Genomic DNA, 20,891 nt, shown 5'->3' with positions numbered 1-20,891 from the left:
TGATTCAATTATGGTCACTTTGAGAGAAAATTACTACACTTCTGACAAACAGCAAATAATAAAACGAATGTGAGCTCCAACAATCTGCTCCAAAGTTATATGAATTAAGAAAGTTGAAAGGAACACACAAAGATCTTTCCTCAACATTCGAATTCATAACTACAATGAACAAGCAAGAAACAACAACTTTTTTTGAGAAACCTGTCAATGTTGGACTGCACAGACTCCTTTCAGCTTACGCTATAACTAGACAGAGGCATTAGTATCGCTTTTGCCGCTAACTGAGTGACATTCAAAAATTACGACAATCCATTCCCCCCACCCTGAGGAGATGTGGTTGTCCTCAGAGACACAAAAATAAGACAATGATAAGATTTTTACAAATAGAATTATATTACATTGAGGGCGACCAACACCAAGCTATAGATCATATTAGACGTCCTAATGAGATGGATAGTGCTAAAAAATCACACATAACCACATGTGTGGAAAAGATAAAACCAGATAACAAAAGGACGATGACAACTGAGATAGGAGAAAAATAGGATAGATGGGTTGTTTTCTTCACTCCAGTGGGGGCGATCACTAGAGACTTGTATTAGAAGAAGCCCATGGAGTTGACAGGATATCAAGGTAGGAAGTGAAATCATTGGTGGGGTAGGATATATCTCAAGACAACAACGAAGAAGGAGAAAAAAAACCGACAGAACAAAAGAACAACAAACAAAAGGGAAATATACAATTATTGAGGGCGACAGATTGCTGTCAACCTACTGATTGGGGAGTGGATACAACTTGGAAACAGGTCGTCTCAATTGACCAGTAGACAACCGCACTGTAGCCACTCTAACTACTCCATCGGCTCCTGGAAAAACTTCCTCTACTACACCAATGGGCCACTGCAAAGGGGGCAAGTTGGGTTGGTCTACTACTACAACTGTACCAACAGTAAGAGGTATTGAGTCTTTATACCACTTCCTTCTAGTTTGCAATTCATGCAAGTATTCTTGCTTCCAACATCGCCAAAAAGATTGAACCATTTGATTAATTAATTCATAGCGAGTCAAACGATTGACTGGCTGATTTTCCACATCATACATGGGTAAATGGTGTCAAAGTCAAGAAATGCGCTGGTGTCAACGCTTGTGGGTTGCTAGGATCCGCGCTTAATGGATGCAACAGCCTTGAATTAAGAACAGCTTCAATATGAACTAATACTGTATTTAATTCTTCATAGGTCAAGAGTTGCTTGCCTATGACACAAAAGAGATGGGACTTGACCAATTTTATGTTGGCTTCCCAAAGTTCACCGAAATTGGGGCTACCAGGCGGCAGAAATTTCCACTCTATACAATAGTCAGCCAACTGGGACGAAAGTGTTTCCTGGAAAGCAGCAGAGCTCAATAACTGGGCCAAGAAAGCAGCAGAGCTTAATAACTGGGCCAACTGTTTCAACTGTTCACTAGCTCCAACAAAATTTGTACCACAGTCTGAATGTATAACACGACAGGGACCACATCTTGATAGGAAATGTCTGAACGCAGCAAGGAACTGGTTGGTTGAAAGTTCAGAGGTCAATTCAATGGGATCCCCTTTGTAGCCATACAAATAAACAAGCAAATATAGGCCTTAAAAATGAACAGATTTCTACGTCTCGCCATTGTGATGAGTATAGGACCAGCATAATCCACTCCGCATTCTTCAAAAGGTTTACACTGGATATTAATCCGACAAGCCGGTAGGTCTCCCATTTTAGAGATAGAATTTTTGGTTTGATAACGAAAGCAAGTATTGCATTTACATACATGCTGACAAACAGTCTCATGTGCACCAATACCCAAAATTTTTGTCGTAATAATAATAATGACAGCAATAGGTGACAACCTGCATGACAATTACTAACATGATAGTGATCGATTGACAACAAGACAAACTGACTAGTTTTTGGAAGAATAATAGGATTACAAAAATCAAATTCCATATGGGCATTATTCAAATGACCACCAACATGGATTATCTCCTTCTCTACAAATGGAGATAGTTGTTGAAAACGATTGGGACAAATTTTCCCTTTTTCCGATAGAGTAAATTCTGAAGAAAAATGGTTTTTTTGAACAACTTTACACAAGTAGAGCTCAGCCACGTCCAAATTTGATTCTCCTAGTTGAGGTAACAGTTTCAATACCTTCAAGCCCTCCCTTATGGGCCACTCATGGACAACCAGGTGGGTCCTGTCCACCACAATTTATGATCAACAAGAGCTTGTGGAGTTTAGCCCCGGGACAAACAATCAGCCGAATTTCGGCACCAGCTACATGCATCCAACGATCCACTGAACAATCTTGAATCTTAGAAACATGGTTAGCAACAAACGTCTGCCACCTAGATGGAGAAGCACCAATCCAGTGTAGGACTACCATGGAGTCGGAAAAAGCCAACACTTGATTGATCTCACAATGCTTTTGAATAATGGGAATGGTTGAGTTGAGGAGGTCACACAAAAGTACTGCTGCACATAGTTCCAGATGAGGGATGCTGACAGTCTGAGATGGCGCCACCTTTGATTTGCCACATAGCAATGAAATTTGATGAGGACACTCACCATTTTGAGTTCTCAAATAGATGACAGCTCTATACCCTACCTCTGAGGCATCACAGAAACCAATTAGGGTGATTACAGAATCAGGAGACAATCCAACATATCTAGGGATCGACAATTCAGATAAAAGTGCAAATTCTTTCTCACAATTCTCCCACAAGATCTGAATTTTCAATAGGAGCCACATCACCCCATTCCAACTTCAAACTCCATAATCGCTTAATTGGGCATTTCAAAAACAATATTACAGGAGCCAGGAGGCTCCTTGAATATTCTCGCTACCATTGAAAGTATATCACATTTAGTAGCCTCTTTCTGCTCTTGATGTAAAAAAACCCAAAAAATATCAGCACTAGGTTGCCACTCAAGACCCAAAACAGCCAATGAGTTACCAGTTTCAAAGTCTTTTCCCAATGAGGATTTTTCATCATCAGAAAAATTCGGGTGAATTTGACATCCATTTAGTCAATTTAAAACCACCCTTTCCAAATAATTTTTTGGACTGACTATAAAGCTGACTAGCTTCTTGTAATGATGGAAAAGAAGTAACTAAGTCATCCATGTACATATGAAGTGGGAGATGCTTTTCTGCTACTGGAAAATTCCTACCTTCCTCCTGTACCAACTGACAAACAGTTCGAAGTGCCAAATAAGGCGAAGAAGTAATGCCAAACACTAAACAATTCAATTGATAGATTTCAATTGGGTCAACTGGCAAAAATCTCCATAATATTCTTTGATATTTCCAACAACTCTCTTCAACCATTATCATTTGATACATGTTTGGAATATCTGCCACCAAAGTGTAAAAAAAAAAATCTGAAATACACCAGTAATATGAAAATGTCAATCTGCAATTTCAGACCAACATGCAGGATATCATTGAGTGAAGAAACACTACTGGTTTTTGCACTAGCATCGGAAACTATTCTCACAGGAGTGCTAGAGCTACGAGATTTCACTATAGCATGATGAGGTATATAGTAACCTTGTCTATCATTCTGATTTTTTATCAATGACATGTGGCCTTGACGCAAATAATCGAGCATAATTTCATGATATGAAATTCGGGCATCTTCTAAACAAGCTAGACGTTTTTCCAAATTGAACAATCTCTTCTTTTGCCATAAAAAACGAGTCACCAAGACAATCTGGTGAATTTACAAATGGTAAGGCAACAACGGAACGACCAGAGTCCAAACAGCAAACTGTGGATTTAAACTGGTCTTAACAATCAATTTCTTTTGGAGTGGGCAAACTCCCCAATTTGGGACACTCCTCAAGTTCCCAGAATCAACTTAATATACACCCTTGTATAAAATTAACTTCTATGTTGGGTCTTGAGTGATTTGGCGCCAATATTGGAGTTGCATGCAAATTTTACACCTCAAGAAGGTCCTTCAATATTATAATTGCTGCGTGAAATGTACTCCTATGTTTGGTCTGCTGAGCTGTGTTGCCAATTCTCATATAGTAAATAAATTTTACTCCTCATGAAGGTCCATCAAACGTTGCCATACTTCATATTTCTAATAATGATACAAGATTCGTTCGAATCAACCAGCAACCGGCTCTGTGAACTTGTAGTGCACATAACTCTAAACATTTTGTAGACAATAGAGCATTGTCAATAAACTACGATTTTCATGTTGTCAGAATATGTAAAAAAAAAAAATGTACAAGCACCGTTATTTATGCATTTAAAGTTGATTAATGAAGTTGATTTATTTATTTGATGTTGCATAGTAAGTCAAGCATGCTCAATAAATATAGAAATCTAGGAAATTACCCTGAAAGCCCCAATGAGCTGTATCAGTTGAAAGGGAATTACCGAATTAAGGGCCGTTTGCACAGTCAAAGCTTAAACTGAATTTAATCAGCTGGTGGCTTAAACTCAAAATGTAACACATTATAACAAACAAGACTTGATACAGATTTAAACCCAGTTTAAAATGGAATTTTCGTTTAAACTGTCACTGTGCAAACAGCCCCTATAGAACAAGTACAATTTTCACGAAATGAAATTTTTCAAGTTCAAGATGACAGACAAAAAACACTACATTAGGGAATTTTTGGGGATAAAAGGCACGTGTTCAGGAGCTGCAAGCTTCAGGGGGTGGCATGACCATAATGGTGTAAGCGACCATAAAGTTTTGACACATCCCTTCTTTTGAGAATATGAAAAATTAGCTGTTAATATAAAAGAATTTGACTTTTGGGTATCTATCAATTGTTTGAAATTAAAAAAAAATGTATTCAACCTTTCTCATCAGAAATCAACCACACTAATCTTAAGGTATGAACATCTGAATAAAATTGGGGAATAGCCGTAAAATTCAAACTTATTTGCTGGAATAATATCAAAGTTTTGATTGTTAAAACTGAATGAAGACTTTTGGGAACATGCCAGGTCTTTGAATGAATTTTAATCACAATACCGAATCTTTAATCTTTACCGAACACTGCCTATTGTTATATTGATTTTGGAAGTATTTCGTGTATCAATAAATTCAGTTTATTGCAGTGACATACACAAGAAAGTGCAATAATGAAGGCCTACTGGAATCATTAAAACGTTGAATGCTACAAACTGTTACTACATTTTCATTATAATGAGCAATGTACTCCAACATCTTCCAAGTATGACAATTATTCCTTATAGAATATTAGTAAGTATTCATCCATAGAAGTGTAGGCTCTTTCCTTAACACAAGGTGGGTCTTTTGTATAAATCTTTAGAGCTCGTGTTGGTCCATTCAATATTAAGAATATACTCAAGTATGTTATGTAATAGAAATCTTAATTACTGCATTGCTGTATATTATATAAATTGTACCTGATTGGATATAGATACGAAGAAACATGTGAAAAATATTATTCGAAGCTCAGAAATGCTAAAAAATGCATTCATTTTTGCATAGAATAAAATGAGAAGTCAAAGTTCAGCTGAATGTCTGGTAGGGAATATGGATATTACTCTATTTTTATTCTAAACTAGCATCACATTTGAAAATGCTTATAACTTTGTTCCCATGACTCCTTCACCTTCCTAAGCCGAAAAAACATAATCATTATGAGAGATGTGATGCTGGGCAGAAATTTTCAAAAGTTGTGCTTCATTCAGCTGTCGCCTGCCAAGGAACTGGATTGGATAACTTTGCCCGCATAACAACACTATTGGGTAATTGAATTTGAACCGGCAAGTTCAAACGATATGCATTCATTTTATCTCTCTATAAAAGTGGAAGCCATAGATAACACCAAGTTACTTGGAATACAAGGTACTGACCACATGCATCTCAATCTTTTAATGATCAGAGTCGGATGATCGGTGTGATGTCATTGGTGCTCTAAATATCTATTCTTCCTATCTTTCCAATGTTAAATTGAGCAACTTTGTAATTCTTTTTCTCAAAATGCACATAACTTCCCAGTCCCATTGACATCTCCTACGATTAATACAATATTTATCTTTATTTTTTTTAGAAATTCAATACTTTTGAACGGCTGGATCTTTCAGAATGATTGATTTTGTAAGAGCCTGCACATCAAATACCTGTTGCTCTCTTATTGAAAATTAACATGCTTTCCCTGGCTCTTTTGTAATTCAATTACTCAATGCTAATGAGTCTGATGAATCAATCATTGAATAAGGAATTAAAAACATGAAAACATTGACTGTACTACAATATTATTTCTGTCACAATCTTTTATCTTGTCTGTGTACTGTTTATCATAAGTAGAATCAATAGAACATCTTGCCTTATCCCTTGGGAGTATCTCTTATTTCAGGAAAATTGTGGCTTTCATATACTTGATCAGGAAATAGTTTTCTGGATGAATCTTTCTAATTGGAAACTATAACAACAAATAAAAGGGCATATATAATTACATACCGGTATTAAATGCAAGGATTGCTCATGGGAATTCTCAATAATTGATAATTGTATTGAATACTTGCTCTTGTATTCTGAAACACATATTTCTAATTTTATTATTTGTAAGAGGAATTGGTACATATTGTAAAACTCTCATTCTTTATTAATTAATTTGTGAAAGGGAAAATCTACTCTCCATGATCCAATAATAATGTATTTGATGAAAATGAATCATACATTGAAAAGTATATGTATGAATATGAATTCATACTATAAGTATCCTACAATATATTCCTTCTGATAAACTTGATAATTCTATAAGACAAGTGATCGGTTGAATGCCTGTTTGGAAGAATATGAAAGGATGACAATCTCTTTAACCAACTCTGAGGGCATTTCTATTCTAGAAATTGAACTCTCATAAACTTAAAACAGGATAATGTGTAGTGAATTCCAATTATTTTCAATCTCCACATTATTTTCTTATAACCGGAGAGATAATATAGTTGGGCATATTTTAAGATATTTTTTCAAATTGCAAATTATTCAGTTTATAATGCATTTATGAATGTGAGTGTTATACTATCACCCCATACTTCCTTTTGTTCCATATATTGTGGCTTTCTACCACATAGAGTGTGAGTGATGTATATGTGATAAAAATTGTGTTACTAGATTGTGCCTTGGTCACTGAGTATAAATGATTTTGAGTCCAAAGTTCTTTATCGAAAATTTAATTGTTGATCAATCCAATTGATTGGTAATAACAAACAAAATCATCAAATATCATAAGGGAGGAAAGTGGTGCGCTTACCATCTTCATCCAATGATCATCCACATTCTCCTTCCAAATCACTGTTGGAATGCCCTGCACTAACAACCTTTATTCTCTGCAACCGAGAATAAATGATTTTATACTCTACACTGAGTATAAATGATTTTGAGTCCAAAGTTCTTTATCGAAAATTCAATTGAAATTTAATTGTTGATCAATCCAATTGATTGGTAATAACAAACAAAATCATCAAATATCATAATATAATATCATAAGGGAGGAAAGTGGTGCGCTTACCATCTTCATCCAATGATCATCCACATTCTCCTTCCAAATCACTATTGGAATGCCCTGCACTAACAACCTTTATTCTCTGCAACCGCTCTTGATTTCACTTTTATCAAATTAATATTAGCTTTTCATTTATATGTCTTCTGCATTGAGATTGGTATTAGAATCATTGAAAGGATAGATATTGGTTGAGTTTGCAGAAGAATATCACAATTAACAAAGGAAACAGCTCGAATGTGTACAATGTAATAAATAACGAGAAAGCTTAAAATAACTATAAAGTATTCAAGCCAAGCCTAATTATTATGCTGATAAAACAGTGATTGAAGAAGTATAGGTCTATATTATCACTCAAAGTATTACTAATAGAAATAGGCTACATTGAGTACCTTTTTTCAACTTTATAATTGTTGGGGTATTAAAACTTTTAATAGAAAACCTCCAGTAGAAAACCTTTGAAGCCATTCATCTTTTCAAATGTTGACAAATTAAATCTATTCATTCCTTCTACGAGTATCCCTTCTCGTAGTAACAAATGAGAGTTCTCTATTTCCAAACCGGTATGCCCTTACATTATCGAGAATTCTGGAAGATCTAGGAGTTCAAAGGTGATGAATTTCTAAAAAAAATTGAAGATAAATATTGTATAAATCGTAGGAGATGTCGATGGGACTTGAAAGTTATATACTTTTTTAGAAAAAGACTTACAAAGTTGCTCAGGAAAAAAAAATATTGTATATGATGTAATATTACATTTTTTCTCGATTGGAATCGAATCTTCAATTCGAGATCTATAAAACTTTATAGTAAATATCAGAGTAATCGATATACGGACAACTTTTTGACTGAGAATTTATCATAAATAATTGTGTTGCTTGTTCCATGGTATCACTGAAAAAACAAACTCTGTAAACAGAGTTAACAGAATTAACAGATCATATAGAGGATATATAAAATTAAAATAACAGTTTCAAAATAAAGTTTTATTGAGAACAAATGTAAAATGTGAATTCTAAACTTGTAATTTATAATTTTTTGGTGACGTGTCCGTGAAGTCGTCACTGGTTTGAGGTGTCTTTGCTCTTTACTAGGAGGCTTGCTTCTTCTCTAAAAAAATGGTGGCTGGCTACTGAAAAGTGTTTTGTGCTCTCTGAATATTTTTCTATTTAATTAAAATTTTAATGTTTTAAATTGAGTTTTGAACAGTTTATAGTGTTCTAATTTTTGTCTGTAATTATTTCTTGTGTTTACAAGCCTATAGCCATTGTTTTTTCAACTACATAAGTGGATAAGTATTTAGCTCGTAATGATTTTAGATGCTTAAGTGTGTAAGGTATTGTTCTTTGTGGATTTGTGTTGTATATTGCCAAAATTCTTCTGAAGATTATAAGTTGGTTTGCTCTGAAAACTGGATTTCTCATTCATAGGCGATAGATCCATTCATAGTTTATCAAGAATCTATTACGTTGGAGCAGATAACTTTCCTTAGGTTAATGGGTGGAAAATGCTATCCAACCGATTTAGGTAAAATTGGTAGCACGGCAAATGTTACCCCTGTGGTGGGACCGAATTACAAAATAAATATGTCCCAAATGGTACACCATGAGATCCCTGGTTATAAAAAATTATTGGTAGGATAGATGTCTTGATAGGTTATGAATGGTATACTGCTGAATGGGAGGTCAGTTCTGGAGTGGTCAAGTTTTAATGAATAGATATCAGTGCATATTACAAAATGGCAAACATTAAAAATGATCTGAATCTTATAGCGTTCCTAACAAAAAAGTTTGATGAGCAAAATGCTAGGTTTGATGATATGAAGCAAAAATTTTCTAGCATTAGATTAGAGCAGGTTAGTATAAACCTTCTATTAAAAGATACACATGAAACATTGAAAGATAATTATGAAGATGAAAGCAAATTGAAGCAGGATGATAGTAGTGTTAAGATACAAGATCAATTAGTTCAAGTTTCAGATAATGTAGGCCTAGTTACTGTTATTGAAAAAGTAAATCCTAGTGAGATAGTAGAATTGAGTAATGTAGTAGGTAGGGAGTTGTCTTTATTGAAAGTCAACAGTAAAGAAAGTAGTATTGCCAAATTGAAAGTTAGGAAAACAGTAAATTAAGTGAATGTTTACATGAGACAGGTTTCTGTAGAGGTTAGGAACAATGTAAACAAAATGAATCTTGCTTTGAATCAAGTTGATGAATTCAACTTTCAATTGAAAATTGAAAGGGTGTATGCAAAGCATTATTTAGTAAACATGACTAACTTTTGTAAGCAAAACGGCTTTGTTGAAACAAATGAACCCATGAATAAAATCATGTTCTTGAAGAGAACAAAGCACAAGTCACCATTGATGTGTTAGTATTCAAAGGTTGTTTCAAGTTGCTTATTTACAAGATTATGACTGTGAATCACATGATGAAAGGGTATTCCCCAGCACTATGTTATGATTAGGAATCCTGTGTTATGCCGGGAATCAGAATAGCATAATTGCTACGCAGCATATGGTAAGAGTCCATAATTGTGTATTTTTTCTTTCCTGTAGCCTATTTTTCTTGGCCCTTAATCTTTTCAAATTTTGATTCTTTCCTGTCTTTGTGTAATGTTCAGTAAAATTCTTCTGTGATGCATATCTTAACCAATCTTGTCCATAGTCATTTAAATTTGTATTTTTTCTGAAATAATTTTGGAAGTTAAAATAGTAGCTTATTTTCCTAATCTTTAAATTGTTGATAAAACTTAACTTTTCTAAAATCTATCTATTGTAGTGTAAATAATTGTTTGCTTGCGGTATATTTTTTCATCATGTATTATATATTTTAATTATGTCTATTTTTTGTCAGGTATTATATTAGGTAATTAGGTTTTTCAGAGCAATTTATGTCCCATGTTCTCATCTTTCATTGCATATTGTGCCATAAGCCATATGTAATTAGGTTATAGTTTTCTTCTGGGCTTTTAACCCATTTTGCAATTTTTTATTTGTAGTATATTTTTATTAAATATACTTCCTTATGAAAGTTTAGTACTGACATGTAGGATAGGCTCTAATTAATCTTTCTCTTCCTTGTATTATTTAGGAAATTTATTTACCCAATTTTCTTTTTCTGTTGTTTGTATTTTTTAGGGAACTTATTTACCCATTATCCATCCTGATCGTCTTTGTATTGTAATCTTGAAATGTTTGTACTTATTATACAGTTTTCAAATTCTGAAATTATTTAAAAAAATGGTTCAATTTAGAACATGCTGAAATCTAATATTATGTATAAATTCTTTTTTTATAATAATAATAAAACTTCAAAATTTGAAAGTATTAATGAATTGTGTCACCATATATATGAGATGTATTAATGAAAGTTAACTTGAATAATAATGTTTCCATTAAATAAAAACGTCTTGTCATATTATTAATTGAAATGAGTTAAAGGTTAAAATTTCACTAAAGTTTTTGTAATTGATGTATTTTTCTAAATTTTTAAAAAAACTGTTTATTCTATAAATTTTGATATGATTGATTATCGTTTGAAATGGATGCTGGAGTGTATGTAGAAATTTTAGTGGGGTTTGTTGATTAGAATTTTGCTGGTATGTGATTGTTTTTTGAGATGGAAACCCATTATTGCCTAAAGAAGGAATAACAGAGGTTATGACTTAGAGAGGCAGTAATAAGATAATATTTTTTGTGTTGATTAATAATGTTGATTGCCATAGATGCAGATGATTACTTATGAATATTGATTGCCTTTGAAGCAAAATATTATTGATGTTTTGAATGATTTCTTGTTTAATGATTGATAGTAAAGTTTTGTCATGAAATGTAGTTTGTGTTTAGAACATTGAAAAGTCGAAATAAACTATAGTATCCAACAAACGATGATTAATAATATTGAATAATTTGCTTTTCATAAAATATTTTAACAGTGAATAAATGGAAATGTAATTATTTTTTCTATTAAAATTTTGTAATTGATGTCTCCAAATTTCACAATATATGTATTGCTGACTGTATAATAAGATGTTAACAAATTTCATTTTTATATTGATTATATACTTAGAAATAATTTTCATGTGTATTAGATTGTATTGGTAGCCTAATCAAAATTTTCTTTTTAGTTTATAAGCATTTTAAGATAACAGGTACAGCATGTACATTAACATTGAAATAATTATCATGTGAATCTCGAAATCGGCAACAAGTGAACACCATGAAGAGTGTTGAGAACATTTGGGTGATTTTCGAACTAGTGTGACTCATCAATTGAATATCTACACCAATATCTACGCTGATACCTACACCAATATCTACACCAATAACTACGCCACTATCTACACTGATGCCTATGTCAATATCAACGCCAATATCTGCACTGATGTTAATGTCAACGCCAATATCTACACCAATAACTACGCCAATATCTACACCAATAACTACGCCACTATCTACACTGATGCCTATGCCAATATCAACGCCAATGCCTGCGCCGATGCCTGTGCTGATGCCAATGCCAATATCTACGCCGATGCCTGCGCCGATGCCAATGCCGACACCAAATCATACACCAATGACAATGCCAACGCTTATTGCTGACCATGTAACTCAAACTTCAACACTACCACATTACCTGGAGGTAATTGCCATCCATGTTCACGTTCGCAACTTTGAATTCAGAATAACAGTCACAGTATCATGAAAGAATTGATTAAAAAAAAATCCTCTCCTGAATTATTCCTGTATGCAGAACTCTAAACCTTGAAAGCTGAAAATATAAAAAAAACCAAACCTTACCTAAATTAATCCTCACCTAAGTTAATCCTGTATGCAGCGTCTATCTCTTTTCCAAAAAACAAATTACATTGTCATTTCAAGCCTGAAATGTTCATTGTATAATTACAAATATGATACAAAATTTACGTGACTCTGTATCGAGTTTGGTATGCAGCCGTCTACTACAAGCATGATGCAATGCTAACTGAGATGTCACCTGTATCGAGTTTGATATGCATCAGTCGACTACAAGTATCAGCCCAACACTATGTGCATCCAGATCAGCCCAACACTACGAGTATTCAGATCAGCCCAACAGTGATGTCATCACACTGCAGTCACACTTAACTGAAAATCATACTGAGTGCCTTAACAGACTGTTTTCCAAAATTTGCATCGATAAAATCAACTGCGTCAATAGTGAAAGAAATGAACATTTTTTGATTTATTGAAATTTTATGTGAAAATTCAAAAACTATTCTTTATATATTAAACTTTCTATTGAGATATTTTCCTTTAAATTATAAAGCTAAATCAAAAGTAATTTTGATATTCTATACTTTGAAATATTGTTTGGAAACGTATAACAAATGCTATTGATGAATTTTTATAATAATTTTCAATTATAGTTGACATTTAATGTTTTTATAGGAAAAATTGTTACTGTTCTCAAATTTAATTTCAACAATTTCCATTTGTTTCAATGTAATTTTTTTTCTTTAAATTTTCAAACAGTAAAATTTTTTATGTCAAGAGGGGGGTATTTGTAATATTACATTTTTTCTCGATTGGAATCGAATCTTCAATTCGAGATCTATAAAACTTTATAGTAAATATCAGAGTAATCGATATACAGACAACTTTTTGACTGAGAATTTATCATAAATAATTGTGTTGCTTGTTCCATGGTATCACTGAAAAACAAACTCTGTAAACAGAGTTAACAGAATTAACAGATCATATAGAGGATATATAAAATTAAAATAACAGTTTCAAAATAAAGTTTTATTGAGAACAAATGTAAAATGTGAATTCTAAACTTGTAATTTATAATTTTTTGGTGACGTGTCCGTGAAGTCGTCACTGGTTTGAGGTGTCTTTGCTCTTTACTAGGAGGCTTGCTTCTTCTCTAAAAAAATGGTGGCTGGCTACTGAAAAGTGTTTTGTGCTCTCTGAATATTTTTCTATTTAATTAAAATTTTAATGTTTTAAATTGAGTTTTGAACAGTTTATAGTGTTCTAATTTTTGTCTGTAATTATTTCTTGTGTTTACAAGCCTATAGCCATTGTTTTTTCAACTACATAAGTGGATAAGTATTTAGCTCGTAATGATTTTAGATGCTTAAGTGTGTAAGGTATTGTTCTTTGTGGATTTGTGTTGTATATTGCCAAAATTCTTCTGAAGATTATAAGTTGGTTTGCTCTGAAAACTGGATTTCTCATTCATAGGCGATAGATCCATTCATAGTTTATCAAGAATCTATTACGTTGGAGCAGATAACTTTCCTTAGGTTAATGGGTGGAAAATGCTATCCAACCGATTTAGGAGAAATTGGTAGCATGGCAATGACCGTAACACACAACTATCACCTGGTTAAAGTATGTGTATATCATTTTTTCCTGAATTAAGAGTGCATTCCTAAAGGATTAAAGATGTTGAACCGATGTTCTGATGTTCTTCAGTAGAAGATGTTCTACTGATTCTATGTAATATACAGACAAGATATGAAGGATGTTGAGAGAAATAATATTATACTCTAATCAATGTTTCCACGTTTTTAATTCCTTATTCAATGATCGCTTTATCAAATTGATCAGCATAGAGTAATTGCATTACAAAAGAGCAAGGGAAAGCATGTTAATTTTCAATAAGAGAGCAACAGGTATTCGATGTGCAGGCTCTTACAAAATCGATCATTCTGAAAGAACCAGCCATCCAAAAGTATTGAATTTCTAAAAAAAATAAAGATAAATATTGTATTAATCGTAGGAGATGTCGATGGGACTGGAAAATTATGTACTTTTTGAGAAAAAGACTTACAAAGTTGCTAAATTTAACATTGAAAAGATAGGAAGAATATACTTTTAGAGCACCAATGACATCACACCGACCAGCTGGTTTGGATTTGTCACTGCACATCTCTTCGTGGCCACTACCTTGTATTCTAGGTACATTGGATAACACCTAGCCTCCTTTTTTCCAACTTTTCTTCTTCTTCTGCTTCTCATTCTTTGTCATCTTGTTCTTCTTTTTCTCCAAATTAGATAATTCTTAATATTTGTCTTTCATATTGAGTGATAGCTCATTTTACTGAGCTCTTCAAGGCGGTTTCAATGCATATTTCGGTTGCCCGACAAAACCTCACTAGTACCTCTAACCTCACCAGATAGGCTATGTGTATTTTAATGAATTGCACTGTTGGCTTGGCTTTATTTGTTATTCTTCATTTTCATATAAAAGTATTTTTGGAGCAATCCCATTCCAAAAAGTTGAGTTTATAATCATTCCATTAAAATACACATGTCTGGTGAGGTTGGTCGTGGCGAAGGCATGCGTTAGGGTTAGGTAAGTTCAATCAGGTAGCCAATATGCATTGAACCCACCTTTAAGAGCTGAGTAAAATGAACGAATAAATAAATGAATGTTTATTTCCCAAAAAAAACTAAAACTACAACATCAATTACACAACATATTAGATGAATTACAATAAATTACATACAAAACCTAGTTAGTTACAAAAAATTCTTATAATGTGTCCTCTATTCTACTTGTTTAGTTTTTTTCTGTGTGGAAATTTACCTACTCCACTATGGCGTACCATGTTCTAGAGTAAAATGAGCTATCACTCGAATTGATGAGATAAATGATATTGAAAATTATTCTCAAATCTGGGACCCCACATTTTTTTGGACAAAAAAATTAATAAGCTCAATGGCTACCATACACAACTTGAAGGTTCCGAATATAATGAATGAGAAAATTCCTATCTACCTGTACAGACAATAGGGATGTCATAATTCCAAGTTCCAACACAAACGGCAAGTTGCACAAAAGAAAATGTAATTTAATTAACATAAGATGACGTCATCATACAGAGCTGAACAGGGAAGTGACTGCAGTGGCTCCGTTAAAGACGTCATCTTATAGTGATTAGGTTTAATTTTCTTTTATGCAACAGGCTGATAGAATTTCAATTAGAAATATGTGATAATGTTACACAATTTTTGGTGCTCCGTTCCTTGCGATGTCTGTAAGGATTCTTCCAATAGGCATGATTACAGTATTTTCTTTCAATTAAATTTATTGATAATTCATAATTTTCCAAGCTGATAGACTAAATGCAATTGATTTGTTGATGCACTTCATGAATTCAATTTATGATTTTTGAAGTGACATTGGAATTTTTTTCATTGATTTTTATTGTAAGCTTCATTAGTAATTTTGGAAGCTATTCTTCCAACAAGCTAGATTTCTTGTTTCAGGATTTGTTTCAATATATAATTCATAGCTTTTCAAATTTGATTAATTAACTGTTTTCATCTATTTCAATTAAACTATTCTGTCTCGAAGCAAGAGATCATCACACTGTATGACACATCATTTTAATGTAGTCTTTGGAAGAAACAACAGCTGAAATACTTTTTTGATACATAAATCATCGTTTTTCAATAAAGTATTCAAAGTTGTAATTTTCAAAAATCTGGTGTGGCACACTCACACAACTTTCCTTGCTGTTATGAAAATTTATCACCTGACGCTAGTGTTCCCGCGCATCTCAAGTCTACTATTCAAAGATCTAAGCCAGCTGGTGACAGGACTATAACGCTGGAGACACATGAGGTCTGCTATCTCTTCATAGTGAATGATTTAATAGAATCAACAGTTGCCAACAGTTTGCAATTGAAATAATAACAGTTTCTTGAATTTCGAGCTTATTTTAAATTTTAGGTGAAAATGTTAGTTAACATTAATTGTAGAGATTTTCATGCTGAATCTGTTCCATTTGGAATTTTTTGTTTAAACTGTATCTGAAGCCTGATAATTGGGAATCTAAAATCAAACTTTACCTAGATGGGGCGAAGCTCCTGAAATTTTTATAGATATGGGACTTGTGGCAGTTGATAGAGCATAAGAATGACTATTTTAGGTATGAATTTGATCAAAATCGTTGGAGCCATTTTCGAGAAAATCGCAAAAAACCCTGTTTTTGACAACATTTTCGCCATTTTAGCCGCCATATTGGATTGCATTTGATCGAAATTGTTCGTGTCGGATCCTTATAGGGGAAGGACCTTAAGTTCCAAATTTCAAGTCATTCCGTTAATTGGGAGATGAGATATCGTGTACACAGATGCACATACACTCATACACACACACACACACACACACACACACACACACACATACAGACCAATACCCAAAAACCATTTTTTTGGACTCAGGGGACCTCGAAACGTATAGAAATTTACAAATTGGGGTACGTTAATTTTTTTCGGAAAGCAATACTTTCCTTACCTATGGTAATAGGGCAAGGAAAGTAAAAAAAGTAGTTCACAATAAGAAGGTTAGAACCAAAGAAGAGGTAAAGTTTGTAATCTGAAAATATTGTAAGTGCTAGAACCCACTACAATGTGCATTCTCCTCAATATTGTTTCACATGTATTTTCATGTGGTTTTCTAGAAAGTGAATATAAGATAGCTATTCTCTATCTATTAAAATTGTTTATATTGAATATAACAGGAATTATAAAATAAGTGAGATAATAAACAGGAATAAATTGTGGAAATAAAAAAAATACTGAAATTCAAAAACCATTTTTAATTTCAAATTATTATGGGGGTTATTCATTAACTCATCCATGTGTAATAAGTCAATTCATTATAAGTAATAAATGTAATTAATGCAGAAAGTATTTGTTAAATTCTCTTATTACTTACAAAGATGAGAGAAACTAGAATACAAACAGAAAATAAATATGAAATCCACTTTCAAAAATGAGCAAGCCTTTTTTTGTTCACATTCTTGAAAGAATAAGAATAAGAATATCCATTTTCATAGACATTGTTAACAATGCATTGATAAATGTCAAAAATAGGTACTAGATATTACATAATAAAATTAATATATACAAATAATATTAGCCTACAAATATTTTTGGTCCAGTCAATTACATAAAATTCTTGGATGTTATATAAACTTTCAGCTTTCAGTACAGTTTTCAATTTCCTTTTGAAGAATGTAAGAGGCAGTGCCTTAATTTCTAGTGGTAATGAATTGTATACTTTAACAGATGTGTACAGAAGATTATTTGTGAAGTTGTGAACCTGAACTGTTGAACTCTGATATTATTCCTATTTCTGGTTTCATATCCATGAAAGTCACTATTTAATTTAAAAAATCCAGATTACTATGTACATAACTAACACTAAATAATACATACAAAGATTAGACAGTTAATATTCCCAAATTTGTAAAAAAAGGGTTTACAGTGGGTCCTCATATCAACATTACAAATCAATCTAATTGCTTTCTTTTGGAGTATAAATATTTTTGAGACATGAGGACAGTAAACTTTGTATTTGAGAGAAATACACATTTAATAATACATTAATATCTACAGTAAACTTTAACCTTCTCAGAAAGTAGAGTCCCTTTGCTATTTGTTTACTTATTAACTCTGCATGTGGTTGCCAATTAAGTTTGGGATCAAGAACAATACCTAGAAATTTTAAAGGTTCAGTCCCTACTTTATTTTTTGAAATTCTATTGTAGGTAAACATAATATTGGAAATTTTCTCTAGGTTCAATGATAGATTATTACTAGCACACCAATCATTAAGGAGTAGAGAGCTATCAATTAGACAATTTTGTACACCTGCTTTGAATTCACAACTAACTTTGAGACCAAAATCATCAGCAAAGAGAAATCCTGCTTTATCAGTGCCTTCTATATTACAAATTATGTCGTTAGTATAATATATTAAAGAGTATTGATCCAAGTATGGAGCCTTGAGGGACCCCATAATGAACCTTTCTGCCCTTAGAGAATTGACCATCTTAGAAAACAAACTAGTTGCGGTCCTTTAAATAGATTGATTTGGAATTGCAGCCATAATAAGAAAGTTTTTTGCAAAGTAAGTTATGCTTAACAGTATTGAAAGCTTTAGACATGTCATATTTATTTGACCTACAACTAACAGATACACCCTTCTCCAAATCATCAACAACACTATTTACTAAACTTTTTACTGCATTGCTAGTATTTCTACATGACCTGAAGCCAACTTGTTTTTCAGTAAAATTACCAAAGGTTTCAAAATGATTTGAGATCTGGTCTTGCATTATGGCCTCAAATACTTTGGATATCACAGGTACAATTGATATTGGCCTGAAATTATTCAAGTTTTTCTTATCACCTTTTTTATGTACAGGTATTACCTTAACGTTTTTCAATACTCTTGGAAAAATGCCCTTGTATACTAAAAAATCATTACAAAGGTAACTCAAAATTTCAAAATTTCTTATATTAGGGGCAGATATTTTTAAGACCTTAGAATTAATACCATAGGCTATATATCTAAACAACTTGAATTACTAAGACTAATTATTTTCTGGTACAAATAATCTGCAGTAACAGGTTGGAAACAAAATTTTACATTAGGCATTTTGCACTTATTGATGTAGTGAGAGCTGAGATGTTCACTAACTGGCACATTTTAACTAATTTTTGAATCAGCATTGTTATCATCATGTGAATCAATAGCTTTATTGTTGACATTTGAAAGAATTTTAACTACCTTCCATGCAACTTGAGTTTTATTTTTTGAATGCTCTATTTTGTTGTTGAAATGATTTATTTTTGCATTCTTAATAGCAATTCTATACTCTTCCTTACAGCTTTTATTTTTATCTCTAAACTGATTAGTCTTAAAAAATTTTAGTAAGCTATAATATTTATCACAACTATGTTCGAGCTTGATTAAATCAGCAGTATACCATCCATCATCCAGCTTAGGCTTACTAACTTTGAAACTTCTAAGAGGATAAGCAGCATCAACAGCTGACATACACAAATCAAAAAACTTCTTAAACTTATCATTAGCATCATTAAGCAAATACACCACACTTCAGTCTATGTTACAAATTAACCTAACAAATAAATAAGTGCTCTGATCTTTAACTAAACTAACTAGCCCCATTTATTAAAACAACCTTCAATAGAAAGAAGAAGTCAAAATTCTTCCAAGTACAATATGACAAACAACAAAATGTTGCTACAAATTCCAGAGCAATTAAAAAACGACCATTCAAAATCCATCCTAATAGGATGAAACGACCACGGAAAATAGTTAAAAAGAACAATAATAAATTTGTTTCAGAACAAGATGCTCCGCATTCTCCTGCTGCTGGTCCCAGCAATGTCCTATAAAGTAACCGACTTGACTAAATCATCTGGCATTACACCAGTTCGAGTACACAACTCCTTCATTATAAATGGCACATACACATACATGCACAACACAAACATTACATGACTACATGTTGAACTAAAACATATTGAAGACTCTGTGAACCTTTTAAGAGCTAAGGATAGTGATAAGAATCGTTGTAATATCTTACGTTTGTATTTAGATGATATTACGTTAAAATTTGATCATATTCACATAAATAATCTTAGAATCAAGAGAGGTCTCATAAACGGACTTGGTTCAGCAATTAGCTGGATTACAGGAAATATGGACGCTGACGACAAAGCGAAATATGACAAAATTTTAGAGAAAGTGCAAGCAAACGAATATCATTTAGATCATAATGTCGAAAATCAATTGTCAATCAATAGAAACTTGATACACAAATTTAACAATGGGATTGACGTCATTCATGCCAACAATGTCAAACTAAGAAATTATTCTAATTCAATCACCACTCAATTCACTTCAATAGAGCTAACTCAACAACATTCTTTCTTATTCAACACACTGTCTCTCATGAAAAATAAAATAGACGATATTATGGTGAGCTTAGATTTTTGTCGACTAAACATAATCCATTTAAGTATTCTCTCTGAAAACGAATTGTCTTTATTAATTCATTCGGCTAATTTGTCTCTCATTTCTGATGAACCCGAAATTTTGTGGCAGCTAGGGTCTGCACATTGTCATGTGAAAGATGATTTCATTACGTATTTTATACAATTGCCTTTGTATTCTCATGCCTATGAGACATTTTTCTCCTATCTTATCCAGTCGTAAAAGGAATAGAATTGCGAACAATTGTTGAACATTCGTCATTCATAATTCGAAAAGATAACTCATTGTTTGCAGGAGATTGTGTACTAATAAGAAATAATTATTATTGTAAGAATATGTCTAGAATAGTTAATAAGTGTATAAGTCAACTTTTAGACGATAAGGACCTTCATGATTGTAAATCTTTAGTTATAAGTGAGGCTCAACCTTTGATAAGATACATTCAAGTCAAAAAAAATATTTGATGTTCAATATTAGCACTTGCACTATAAGTAAACAAAATCAAAACATTAAAATTTATCCAAGGAAGACTCAATTAT

At 32.6% G+C, this 20,891-nt stretch overlaps 1 protein-coding gene across 4 annotated transcripts in view; it reads right to left on the bottom strand.

Annotated features, from left to right (window-relative positions):
* LOC111058538 (centrin-2) overlaps nt 1-20,891 on the bottom strand; it is a 36,174-nt gene that overhangs the window by 8,069 nt on the left and 7,214 nt on the right. Inside the window, exon 3 of one of the 4 annotated variants that reach the window (XM_039423871.1) lies at nt 7,292-7,367. The exons of 1 other annotated variant lie outside the window; for it this stretch is intronic. In XM_039423871.1, the coding sequence (XP_039279805.1) occupies nt 7,308-7,367 (60 nt within the window). In that variant the 3' untranslated portion in view covers nt 7,292-7,307. Of the gene's footprint in view, nt 1-7,291; nt 7,368-7,550; nt 7,626-16,779; nt 19,746-20,891 lie in introns of those variants that run through there. 2 more of the 4 variants (XM_039423872.1, XM_039423873.1) reach the window with 2 other exon arrangements.

Source organism: Nilaparvata lugens, chromosome 3 (assembly GCF_014356525.2).
Source record: "Nilaparvata lugens isolate BPH chromosome 3, ASM1435652v1, whole genome shotgun sequence".
NCBI classification, from domain to species: Eukaryota; Metazoa; Arthropoda; class Insecta; order Hemiptera; family Delphacidae; genus Nilaparvata; species Nilaparvata lugens.
Note: the sequence above shows the minus strand (reverse complement) of the source record. Positions and strands in the feature narration are given on the sequence as shown.